The sequence below is a fragment of the Plecotus auritus genome, assembly GCF_963455305.1.
Source record: "Plecotus auritus genome assembly, chromosome: 7".
Classification (NCBI taxonomy): domain Eukaryota; kingdom Metazoa; phylum Chordata; class Mammalia; order Chiroptera; family Vespertilionidae; genus Plecotus; species Plecotus auritus.
Genome location: NC_137774.1, coordinates 18,156,370 through 18,169,665, shown reverse-complemented (window position 1 = coordinate 18,169,665; position 13,296 = coordinate 18,156,370). Strand labels below are relative to the sequence as shown.

Sequence of the window (13,296 nt, the reverse complement as noted above, 5' to 3'; positions counted from 1 at the left end):
CGCGTGGCTTGTCATACACGCCTTTTATTCCTGTGGCGTCGTCTCAGTTCTAGGAAGGAAGGAAGGAAAGTACAGTGCAAATCTACTGTAGGGCGATATTTTAAATATATTTTTATTGATTTTAGAGAGGAAGGGAGAGGGAGAGAGAGAGAGAAACATCAATGATGAGAATCATTTATCAGCTGCACCCCCCACACTGGGGATTGAGCCCACAACCCAGGCATGTCCCCTGACTGGGAATTGAACTGTGATCTCCTGGTTCAACCACTGAGCCATGCCAGCTGGGCTGTAGGGCGATATTGACTAAGAAGTGTTATGAGGTGTATTGAGGAAGGAAGAATTGCTTTTGTCTGGGGAGTGTGAGGGAGGTTTCATGGAAGAAGTGACATTTGAGCCAGGAGTTGAATCACGTGGGAGATTTTAGCAGGCAGAGGAGAGACATGGAAGCGGAAACCCAAGTGCACGTTTAGTTGAAGCCCATAGACCACTTGGCTGGCATATAGGGAGGGGAAAGGAAAGGAAGAGAGTGTGGCCAAGTCAGAAATGATGTTGTTGCCAACCCCAGGCCCAGGGAGCTACTGAAGCTTGACCAGGAGCTGTGCTGTAGAATCTCAGATGGATTAGGAGGGAGAGGACTGGAGTGTGAGGAGTTGCTACTGAGGAGGCCATTTAATAGCTGGGGTGAGGGTGAACGAGAAACTACTGGAGTGGTGACAGTGGGGCTGACATGAGGCACTGAGCTGGGGTGGAATGGGGGACTCATTGGATGCTGAGGGTAAGGGAAAAGGAGGAGTCACAGGTAAGGGACTTCACGGTAAGTAGTAGATGGTTGTTGAATTCGATGTAGGAGAGGCTCATCCTACTGGAGCTGTGTGGGAGGTGGCTGGAACCTAAGATGTGAGGCCTACAAATGGAGACTTATAGTTCATTTCCATGGGACATTAGAGTCAACTCCAGATAAAATCACCAGAGGCCAATGTTTACACAGGGTGAAGATGACTATGGGACTAAACCTGGGAGATGCTGCCTTAGGGGGTGGGAGAAGGACAGGACAATGCAGAGGAGGTAGAGAAACCTCCCCCAGGGTGAGTGGAGGACCAGACAAGCACAAGTCACAGAGCCAAGGGAAGGAAGGAGATGGTCAGAGGGCAAACTTCTAAAGACAAGAGGATGACGTGTGCCTGATTCGGTGATCAAAGGACCTTTGGCTGAAAAATGAAAATGATGTCATGTGACCTTTGAGATTGCAGTTTAATAAAGGACAAAGAAAGTGAAGGGACAAGAAGAAATGGAAGTAGAAAGTAGGGAATACTTGCTAAAATGCTTTTCATTAAAAATAAGAAGGGAGCCTGGCCAGCATGGCTTAGTGATTGAGTGTCAACCTATGAACCAGGAAGTCTCAGTTTGATTCCTGGTCAGGGCACATGCCTGGGTTGCAGGCTTGATCCCCAGTGCGGGGGTGTGCAAAAAGCAGCCGATCAATGATTCTCTCTCATCATTGATGTTTCTATCTCTCTCTCCCTCTCCCTTCCTCTCAGAAATCAATAAAAATATATTTAAAAAAAATAAGAAGGGAAAAAAATGATATTTTCTGTTGAAAACTGAAATATTTAAATAGCAAATTCTGACCGCAACTCTTATTTGGGATTTTGAAAAATCTATCAAATAAATATTAATGATGTAAAATGTGGCTTTAAACAATGAGAAGTCCTAATGGGTCGAAAAAAGATAGGAGCCCTTAATTAATTAAAAAAATTAAAAGAGGTCTTAGGGAATAAAAGTGGAACTCCAGTATGTGTGTTTTAGAATAATGTAATGATGCTGGGGTTGTCTGCCTGTCCCTTCCTCCCTCCCAGTGGTGCCAGGTTTCCTATCCCAGGCAAGCATTGCTTATTAAAACCCTGAGGTGACTTATTAGAGAGCATCTTCCTTTCTTAGTTTGAGTTCCATTTAAATACTGAGATGACTGAATAGGTGAGCCGTCATATTGAAAAGCTACTCAGCAGTATTTAGCTTTCATTTATTAGCTGGACCCAGGCCCCTGAGTATGGATCCAGGCTCTCTACCTTCCTGGCCATGTGACCTTGAGCAGGTGCCTCTTTGTACTTCAGTTTTCTTATCTGTAAAATGGAGAGAGTAAAAGGACCCACTTCTGTAGGTTGTGAGGATTACTGCATGAAATAATGCATGTGAATTGCTGGAAACAGAGCTTTGTATGTGGTACATAATCAGTCAGATATTTGTTGTTTTCTTGTGTTGTTTTTTTCTTCCTTGCTGCTGTTGCTACTGATCCTGCTACTGCTTCACCAATAACTGCTGCTGTGCTGTTACTACCACTACTACCACTACTACTAACAATACTACTACTAACTCCTGCTGACTACTGCTTACTACTTACTTACTTACTATTAATACCACCATTGCTACTGCTGCTACTGCTCTTAATGCTACCAGCAGTATTACTGCTACTACTACTGCTGCACTGCCACCATGACTTTCTTGTGTTGTTTAAAGAGGCTGGTTCATGATATAGTTTGTCCTTGTTGTAATAGCATCTCTAGTTGCTTGAGAATGTTTGCCTTTAAGTGGCTAGTACCATTTTCTCTGTCTTTCCATCTATACCTCTGTCTCACTCTGTGTTAAGGTTCTATTACTATGTGGGTCACCCAATTTCCTCTTACCCTTCCCAACTTATTTGTTTTTTACCCATATTCCTGCTAACTAATTTCATAGATAATTTAATTTGTGGTGCTAATGGCTGGTAATGATTTCATATGTAAACTAATTTTTACATTGACCCCAGAGACGTTATCATTTTAAAGTTCAAGAGTATAAATATGTAATTTATTGCTTATGATGTTTTCAGCCATTTCATGTGACTGTCTGTATTAAATGTACTTTCTGTCCCCAAATAGTATAGGTTTTGTACTTATCTGTTCTCTTCCTGAGAAAAGTTATCTTAAATAGCCTGTGGTGTATGTATATTGATTTTTAAATGTTCTGTATTCATTATTGGTCATTATCTGGATGCCCAGGTATTCACAAGTTGTTAGCGAGGCATGGTAATAAATTCTCCTATATCTTCCCAGTTCTGTTTGATTCCTTTTTAATAGTCTCCAGAAAACTTCTGTTAAAGATCTTTACATGGACTTAGGCCCCCAGATCCCTTTCTGCTAAAATGAGGAAGAAGCATCCTGTAATTTAGAATTTTTTTCCTTTTGCAGAGTAAATGGACGACTGTCTCCCTCTCCACCACTCATAACATTTAAAAATCATGAATCATTTATATTAATTTTTATTTGTAAATCTTTAAAATTTCACTTTAGTATGTTGATGTGATCATGCATGTTTACCGTAAGTTCAAATTCATTGTATATTTGAAACAGTAACTAAAAAATATTAAGTGTATTTTTAAAATTTTTCAAGAAAATATTTTGCTAGCACATTCCTAATGTTTTAAAAGAAAACTTTTGTGAAGGTTGTAGACTAAGATATTTTGTATACCTGCTTTGTGCCAAACATCGTACTCAGTATAGTTACTTAAATGGTATCATTAAATGTTTCACAATTCATAAGGATAGCTATCCTTAATTAGCAGAAGAGTCAACAGAGTGACTTGCCCAAGATCACAGCAATTAATACATAACTAGAGGCCCGGTGGGGAGTGTGGCCTGCAGGGATCGGTCTGCTGTGGGAGTGCTGCTCATCCCCGTCAGCTGAGTGGCGCTCCCACTGTGGGAGTGCACTGACCATCAGGGGGCAGCTCCTGCGTTGAGCGTCTGCCTCCTGGTGGCCAGTGCGTGTCATAGTGACTGGTTGACCAGTCATTCTGATCATTTTGCTGTTCGGTTGCTGGGCTTTTATTATATAGGATGGCATTAGAATGAGAGTTAGAGATGAGGTCAGACTTTAATGTGCATATTCTTTTAAATAATAAGGAATCGGGTGGTCCAATACTTTTATAATTGAGAAAACCAATTTCATGTTGTTCTTAAAGCCAGTTATTACTATTCTTTCAATTCAAAAATACACATATTAGTATCAACAAGGATTGGTTACAGTTTCATTGGCTTTGCTGCAAACATTGTGCATTAGGTATTGGTTTGAGCAGGATGGGAGTTAATGAGTGCTCGAAAGGAGATGAAGTCACTGTCTGGAGGACATCAGGGTCTGTGACTTCAGGAGAGAGAAGTGCATCTACACTAATAAAAGAGAAATATGCAAATTGACCATACCTTTGCAACACCCACCAGCCAATCAGGAGTGAGTATGCAAATTAACCCAACAAAGATGGAGGGTTAATTTGCATACACGTGCTGAGTGGCCAGGGACGGGATTCTTGCATCGTCGCCATGGTGATGACTCAGGTGTTCCGCACCGCCCCAGCCGCTCCAGGCCTCTGGGCAGCGTGGGAAGGCAGAAAGGCGGCTCTGGGCCAGAGCAAAGGTGGTGCCGGCAGCCAGGGGAAGGAAGGCCTATTCTTGTATGAATCTTCATGCATCGGGCCTCTAGTTTATCCATATTTATGGACATTCAGTCTCAAACTATCACATTAGTAAAAAGTATTTTTAAAGGAGCACATAGATATAAGAAAAGCAAAAAGTAAAACCGTTAAATAGAGTCTTCCTCAGATAGGAAATAATAAACGTCAAAATGCTAGCAAAATAACACTTTAAAACGACTTTTTTTGGGGGGAGGGATAATTGATAAATCCATATTTAGTAGTGTCAGCTTACCCATCAGGTACAACTTATTTGAAAGATTTTTAATTAGCTTGGAAGTAATACCAACATATTGGTATATATACGTGATTTCTAGACCTTTAACTATAGGGTAAAAGTGGAAAAATACTATTCTCTTTCATATTCAGAGTTATTTTAATTTAATTGTGTATTTTTGCCAAAGGGTAAAGCTAATTATTAACACCTTTAAAATATTTTCCTTGAAGTTGGACATGAAAACCAAAATGATAGAAGCTAAATGTCATGAAGAGAAGCTTAAACTTCAACAGAAACATGATGCTGATGTTCAGAAGGTAGGGTATATACCATTCTTTTATTAATATTGAATATTTGAAATAGTTTAGGTCTTGTGATCCTTATCTGTCCACCCACCCACCTACGCATCCATCTATCTACCCGTCATCCATCCATCCACTGATATACATACTTATGACAGTCTGTTATAAATGTAATTTGATAAATTAACATTCTAGCAAAAGTTGATCTTAAACTTTATGTATATTCTTATAAGTTACATTACTTAGTGCAACTGTAAATACTAGAGTTTGTTTTGGTGTAATATTTTTTCCACTTTTTGGCAATTAAAATTTCCCTTTTAATTTGAAAAGGAACTCTTGGATTTAGCTCTGCTTGGTATCGACCGCATGCGAGCACTGACAATGTAGGCTTCTTTCTTCATGATCGCAACGATATGTATGCCTTCCCATGTTTCAGTCTGCATTTTTAAATAAAATTAATTTTTCTTCTTAATGGGCACAGCAAAAATAATCAATTTATGGCTATCCTCTATGGAATTTGAATCAAAACTATATTTTAGTAATGATTCTTAAAAATTAGTGATATATTTAGGGTGTCCCCTCAAAAATGTATACACATACATTTTTTGATAGCTCAATTGGTATTTCTTTCCTTTCAGATTTAACCCATTTGAATTAATAATTATTCAAAACGTGTATACATTTTTTGAGACACCCTGTATACCTATATATAGATCTATCTATCTGTCTAGATGGATAGATAGCTTCAAATAGAAAGTTGGCATTTGCAGTTTCAAAAAAGTAAGCTTATGATTCTCAACAAAACTGCATGACAGAAATGGAGGCCGGGAGTTGAAGCCATAGCATCAATAGCTAAGCTTTCTTAAAAGCTAAAATATGTTAATATTTAGTCAGGTGCCTATTTGGTTCATTTTTCAAAGCAACAAGAAGGAAACTACTGATTGAAAATTAGAAAGAGAAAAAATATTTAACCCTTTTTCTTCTCCTTTCTTCTTTCCCATTCAAATTTTAAAGGCAAATATTACTTTCTGCTCTTATTTGAATTTTACCCTAGTTTAGATTGGTTAGATAAAAACAGTTCTTTATCGTAAATATATTAGCGATTCAGTAATATAATCTCAATATAACATATGTTAAGTAAAATAGAAGCTATTGCTATATAAGATAAAGGATTATAAAAATGTATTTGGAAACATCATGGTAATAGAGTTTGAAATAGGCTTCTTGGTGTGTCTATTACACAGATCTATTCTAAGAAAAACTTTTAATAATAAAGTCCTTTCCAAGAATTTCTCTTTTTAAATAAATTCTGTGTGAAAAAGGAAAGCAATGCAACTAGTTTGAAATGCCAGGTAAAATATACAGTCCTTGACCTTATACCCTGTTTGGAAAGTATATTCATCAGTTTTTGCTTGAATGGCATTTCCTAAGTGTCAGGAATTGGGGCGGAACAAAATTCAGAGTGTTTTATCTATTTGCCTCCATTCTTTTCCTTTTTTTGCTTCTTTACGGATGTTAGGATCAAACTAGCTCCTTTTCTTATTTACCAACCATTCTTACTGCTGGGACTAAAACAATGAAAGGTAAAGTGAAATGCTGGTGATAAAAGCACTAAGAAAAGGTGATTAGACATTGTGAATAAACTTTTTGTGGGTTTTTTTTAGCTGATTATACACCTGCCTCAATTTTTTTCCCCATTTGGTTTGCACACATTTTTTTTTTTTATCCCAGCTTGCTAATTTTCCTACATTTTTATTATTTCTGTGTGTGTGTGTGTGTGTGTGTGTGTGTGTTTAGTGTAGATGTATTTAGAAGTATATAACAATCATGTTTAAATTTTGTTAAATTTTAAAACTTCTGACACAATATCAATTCATGATGTAAAATACTCATGCAGTTTTGGGATGATTTTTCCGATTCACAAAAGCAGAGCTAGATATAAAGGAAGCTTATTACTTCTAATTTTCCCATGCAACTGGGGGTTCTTATTGTGCATGGAAATGCTAGGACACCAGCAGGAGGATTCCGAGCTGTGCTCATCTGGAAGTGCCCTCTTCCAGTGCGGCGGGGAGGGGAATTGTACTGTCCCCACGTGTCAACGTTGTGATGGCTTCTCCCTGCTACTTTATGACAGTTTAATCTCTGAGTTATATTTTAGAGAATCACCTAATTTATTATTTATAATCTCCTTAAAGATTGATACATGAAATTTCAAAGCAGATAGCACATCTCTTTCAGTAATCAATTCTAGCATATTTACTATTTTCTCAATGCACTGAAATATAATTTTTACATCTTTTGTGGGATTAGCTGAGATAGACTTGCAAAAAATATTGTGCTCATTTAAAAAATTATGTGTTCTGTATGTCAAACAACATAGCATACTAAAACATTTAAAATTCATTTGCAGATTTTAGAAAGAAAGAACAGTGAAATAGAAGAATTGAAAACTTTATACAAAACGAAACAAAATGAAACTGAGGAGACTGTTAGAAAACTTGAAAAGAAAGGTGATGTAGTATTCTTACATGAATCTTGATAATATTTCTGTTTTATCTTAGTGGTTATATAAAGTAAAATTTTACTTCTGACCTTCTGTAGTGTGAGATGGCAATGTTTGTGTGGACTTCTATCAGTGGATGTGTTTATGAGAGCTTTCATATGAATAGGGAAATCTCTCTTTCTTTCTCTCTCTCTCTCTCTTTCTGTGTGTGTGTGTGTGTGTGTGTGTGTGTTAGTTGTTTGGTTAATGCAGTGATTCTCAACCTTTCTAATGCCATGACCCTTTAATAACAGTTCCTCATGTTGTGGTGACCCCCAACCATAAAATTATTTTCGTTGCTACTTCATAACTGTAATTTTGCTACTGTTATGAATCGTAATGTATATATCTGTGTTTTCCGATGGTCTTAGGCTCTGCAGCAGCGGTTCTCAACCTGTGGGTTGCAGCGGTTCTTAACCTGTGGGTCGCGACCCACAGGTTGAGAACCGGTAGCAGGGTCACCTAAGACCATCGGAAAACACAGATATTTACATTATGATTCATAACAGTAGCAAAATTACAGTTATGAAGTAGCAACGAAAATAATTTTATGGTTGGGGGTCACCACAACATGAGGAACTGTATTAAAGGGTCACGGCATCAGGAAGGTTGGGAACCACTGGGTTAAGGAATTGGAAAAGTCTGTCACTGCTACTTCCCTTTCTTAACTCTGCCTCCTTATTGGGCTGCCATAAGTGAGTCATAGAATTAGAATTTACTGGCTTCCACAAAGCAGTCTAGCCCAGTGGTCGGCAAACTCATTAGTCAACAGAGCCAAATATCAACAGTACAACGATTGAAATTTCTTTTGAGAGCCAAATTTTTTAAACTTAAACTTCTTCTAACACCACTTCTTCAAAATAGACTCGCCCAGGCCATGGTATTTTGTGGAAAGAGCCACACTCAAGGGGCCAAAGAGCCACATGTGGCTCGCAAGCCACAGTTTGCCGACCATGGGTCTAGGGCAGCCGTGGGCAAACTATGGCCCGCGGGCCGGATCCGGCCCGTTCGGCTGTTCTATCCGGCCCGCGGAGCCGAAAGAGCGGAGGGTTCTCTTGCTCTCCCCTCCGCTCCTTCACCAGCAGCAGTGTTAATATGGCAACGTCGGGAAACACCGCCGCAGCTCCTTCTTCTGAGTGGGCGGATTTATATCCACCCATTCAGTAGAAGGAACAACCTCTCAATCTTCCAGAGGCTCCTTGTAATGCCCGTGGACGCGTCCCCCGACATCACCCTGGGAATGCGTAGACACGTTATCGTGGTGATGTAGGGAGACATGCCCCTGGAGAGCACAGTATCAGAGCATTAGCTAAAAAGGAGACCAACAACACTGTTCCCACTGAAGTTGATGTTTTAAAGACCAAAAACCTTTCAACCCAGTCTACATTGCCATCTACATCTACGTCCCGGGCATAATTTGGAAGTTGCACTAAAAAAATGTTTAATTTACTGTTTACACATTTTGTTCTTTTCTATTTGTTTTAGTTTTAAATTATTTTATTATATTTAATTTGAAAGGCTTTTGTACCTTTCCTTTGTTAGGCAATTTTATTTTGCCTTTGCCATCTTCAATATAAGGTATGTTACTGTGCTATGATTCCTCCATTTTTTGAAGTTTCAAATTATAATAATTAGTGTTTACATTCTTCTTGTTAAAATTTTTGAAATGAATAAAACTATTGAAATAATAATAATAAAAAAAAAGACCGTACCCTTTTATGTAATGATGTTTACTTTGAATTTATATTAGTTCACACAAACACTCCATCCATGCTTTTGTTCTGGACCTCCAGTCCAGTTTAAGAACCCATTGTGGCCCTCGAGTCAAAAAGTTTGCCCACCCCTGGTATAGGGAAATCATTCCTCTTGGTCTAATGACATTCATTACATTAAGTATCTATTGATGCCGGGTAGTATGTGCTAGTATTGTGATTGACAGAACAAGCATTTAAAAAGTATTCCCCATTCACACTTTCATTAAGAAGAAAAAGAAAGCATGTGATCAAGTGTTAAATTGACTGTGATTATAGGTCAAAACGTCTAAGTGCAACAGGCAGCCCTTAGAGACCATGTTGAAAACATTTTTGTGGAAAAGAACTTTAAAAATTTCCATGTGCTGCAATAGGAATGCTGATACTGCTAAGTTTTGGAAGGATGCTGCAAAACCACTTAGCAAGAGTGGGTATCCTGTACATTAAGAGAGAGATTGAAGAAGATAAAGTAGGTGACTTGGCATGATGTAGGCATGACCATGAATTTTAGATTTAGAAGTTTCAAGTTTATCTTGTAGATACTGTGGAGGCAGAGAAGATTTTTGAGGGGAGTTTTAGGACCTTGAGTTTCAGTAGGAGCAGCCTTGTAACAGTGGGGGTGACACCGTGGTGAGTCCAGTTCCCAGTCTATTATAGTAGTCAGAAGTAGAACATAGAGATAGGGAGGGAGGGGGGGGGGGAGAGAGAGAGAGAGAGAGAGAGAGAGAGAGAGAGAGAGAGAGAGAGAGAGAGAGAGAGAGAGAATATATCTCATTTTACTAGAAACCAGGTGCCAATTCCAGGCTCCTATTCAGGGTCTGCTAATATGGCATTGGGAAGTCTTTGGCCTTGGCTTACTCATTATAAATGGTGAGGTTGGAATAAATAATGCATGACATTCCTTCCACCTCCGAGAGTTTATACTTCCATGCTTCTGTAATTTTGTGTATAAGGTGATAAGGACTCAGAATATCTGAATGATGGAAGTGGAAATACTGAGAAAGGGATTGAAGAAACTTTGAAGAATTTGGTGAATGATAAGATACAGGTGATGAACAAGAGGAAAGAGGAGAGAAGGTTTACATTTAAGGGTTTCCATATGGAACTTACTCGCTCTGTAACCATCACCAGACTTGAATATATCTGAGAGACTGATGCTGCCCTTAAAATTTAGGATGGCACTTACACATATAAATTACCTAATGAAATAGGTTATTTTTAGGTTTATTCCCAGCCTTAAATTTTATTTAGAAATTAGTTCAGGTTCTTTCTCCAATTATCAGTGACTACAAAAATATTTTAAATTTATTTATAGGTTTTTTGTTTCTTACCCTGATTTAAACCAGGCAATTTAAATATGCCAAAGGTTTAAAAATAATACTTTTTAAGGCTTTTGAATTGCAAATAGATCTTAGTTTAATTTTGGAATTGTGAAGTAATATGTTATAGGTGCTAAGGACTAATATTAGGTTAATTTGAATTCTTCTCTTTCTTCCCTCATTTGTTACATAGTTAAAATATAAGAGTGAAAGAAATTTCTACATAAATGTTTTTGAAAATGTTGCTATCTTTTTTTGAGGAATAATTGACATATATTATATTAGCTTCAGCTATACAACACAGTGATTTGATATCTGCATATATTGTGAAATGATCACCACAATTAGTCAAGTTAACATCTGTCACCACACATAGTTACAGAATTAAATTTTGTTGTCTTAAAGTAAGTAAGAACATATTCAGTAAGCTAAGAAAATGCCACATTTAAGCAAACATACAGCTGATTTATTTTACCATCCAGATGACATAATATATTAAGTAAATTTTTGCTTAAATCAGTGACAGTTTAACTCATTTTTGAAAGATTTTTAAAAGAAATTTTTAAAAAGTGATTTATAAGGGGAATATTTTATATAATTAAAGCATATTTTAGTTTAGTAATGTAAGCCTTGGCAATGATTTTAAAGCACCTAGCAGCAGGAGTGGAGTGAGACAATGGGTTCCTTTACTTAGTCAGGACACATGTTTTTGAGCACTTGCCTGCAGCACTGTTATGCTCTGTAGATAAAAGGTTGAAATACCTTTCTCCTCAGGACATAGGCAAGGAAACCTTTATAACATATAATGTAATAAGCGACTTAATGGAGAAATAGATGTGGTTCCTTGGGTACACAGAGGAGTTTCCTTCTGTCCTGCAAGATGAGGAATCTGTGTGGGGAAGGTTCACAAAGAAGGTGGTGCTGGAATTGAGACTAGGAGTGAGGGCCCAGTGGAGGGAGTGAACCTGAGGCCAGCACACTGTCAAAGCCGTCTAGGAGGTGAGTAATGATGGGTTCAACCAAGACTGGTGGCACAAATGGAGAAAAAGAGAGGAAAGAATAAGATATTTTACAAGACAGAATTGAGAAGATTGGTAAAAAATGGAATTATCTAACCGGTGCACTATATATATTTTTTTATCATCAAGCCCTTATGTGGTAGGTAGAATTGGTTTAACTGTGTTTTATCATTTTTGACAGTTCAGACCCTTATACGTGACTGTCAAGTTATCAGAGAGACTAAAGAAAACCAGATTTCAGAGCTGAAAAAGATATGTGAGCAAAGTACAGAATTTCTGAATAATGACTGGGAAAAAAAGGTAAGCTACATAAAATGAAATAGTAATAGAAAATTCAAAGTAACATTTAATTATAAAAATAATGGCTATTCACAAAATATACAGAAAGTCAGAGTATTAGACCAGATACACTTGTTTGATCCTTAAGTGAATCAGCTAAGTTATAGCATACTTGTATTTGCCAGTGTCATTTTTACCCTTGCAGACTCAACTGTAAATTCTCTGGGCTTGTTTTGAAGACTTAGAGACACCCTGTCAACTTCAATAGGCACATAAGCATTATTAAGCATTGTGGGGTACACCTAAAAAATCACTCTGCATTAATGGGCTACTAAATACAGTGGATTTTTGATAGTCAGAAGGCATATGTCCTTGGACCTTTGAGAGACCATAAACATGAAGAAACCACTGCAACATAAATATAACCACCAAGTTCTAAGTGACTTATTCAGGGCCCTTTATCAGAATGACCATCCCCGTCAGTCCACAGCTGCGAAGCAGCACTGAAATTTAGGTGCCGTGGGTGTGGCTACATTCATGGACCAGCTAAGTGACTGACACCAGTTTAAAATGTAGACTTTGGCAAAGATACAAATACAACAAAGTAGGGATTTGGGAGACCACTTATAAAGAGTCAAAACTGCATGTGTTAAATTTGTGAAACCTAAGGGTCTTCTGTGTGGCTATTACTGAGCCGTCCTCTTATTGTTCAGCTAGAAACTAGAGAAAATGTTCTTGAGACCCTTACCAATAATTAGCATGATTATTGCCTGCATGCTGCCTCTGGTTTCCATTATCTCTCAGGGTTTCTCTGTTCATTCAACATCTTCCTAGTCAAACAGGAACTTACATGCATCTGTCATATCCTTGTTCTGTCTCTTGTTCATAAATGGGAAATCAAATGGACCTTTCAAACTTTACCAAGTGAGCCTGGGGTTGGATGCAGGAGACAGGGGCTACACTCTGAATTCCACTTCCGTTCAGATAAGGGAAGGAATGCCCACAGGCCATGAGCACAGACTTTCAGTTCCCTTTGGAAGCTGTCCATTAGTTCTATAGATATTTAGAGTATAATCTTGTAAAGAAAAACCTGCATACATGAGGACATAGGGTATACAGTTCTTAAAGATTCTTTCTCTATTTGATTTATAATGTCATCTTTGTGTCCAGTTCTGTGTAGGTAATGGAATGGATAAAAATAGTGTCCTGTTCGGGGTAGAGTGAAGGATAAAGACTTTAACATTACTCTTGTGCAAAATTTCATGCAGATAATATAAAACTACAGACAGTGAGATAATATTCCTGATCAATAATAATATTGTAAAGATTTCTGTGTGATTCAGGCTAATCCTAGTGTTGTTTAGCT

At 37.8% G+C, this 13,296-nt stretch overlaps 1 protein-coding gene across 2 annotated transcripts in view; it reads left to right on the top strand.

Annotated features, from left to right (window-relative positions):
• CEP112 (centrosomal protein 112) overlaps window positions 1-13,296 on the top strand; it is a 329,147-nt gene that overhangs the window by 58,587 nt on the left and 257,264 nt on the right. Inside the window, exons 9-11 of one of the 2 annotated variants that reach the window (XM_080679644.1) lie at window positions 4,949-5,035; window positions 7,431-7,530; window positions 11,833-11,951. In XM_080679644.1, the coding sequence (XP_080535770.1) occupies window positions 4,949-5,035; window positions 7,431-7,530; window positions 11,833-11,951 (306 nt within the window). The remainder of the gene's footprint in view (window positions 1-4,948; window positions 5,036-7,430; window positions 7,531-11,832; window positions 11,952-13,296) is intronic. The other variant, XM_080679645.1, reaches the window with a different exon arrangement.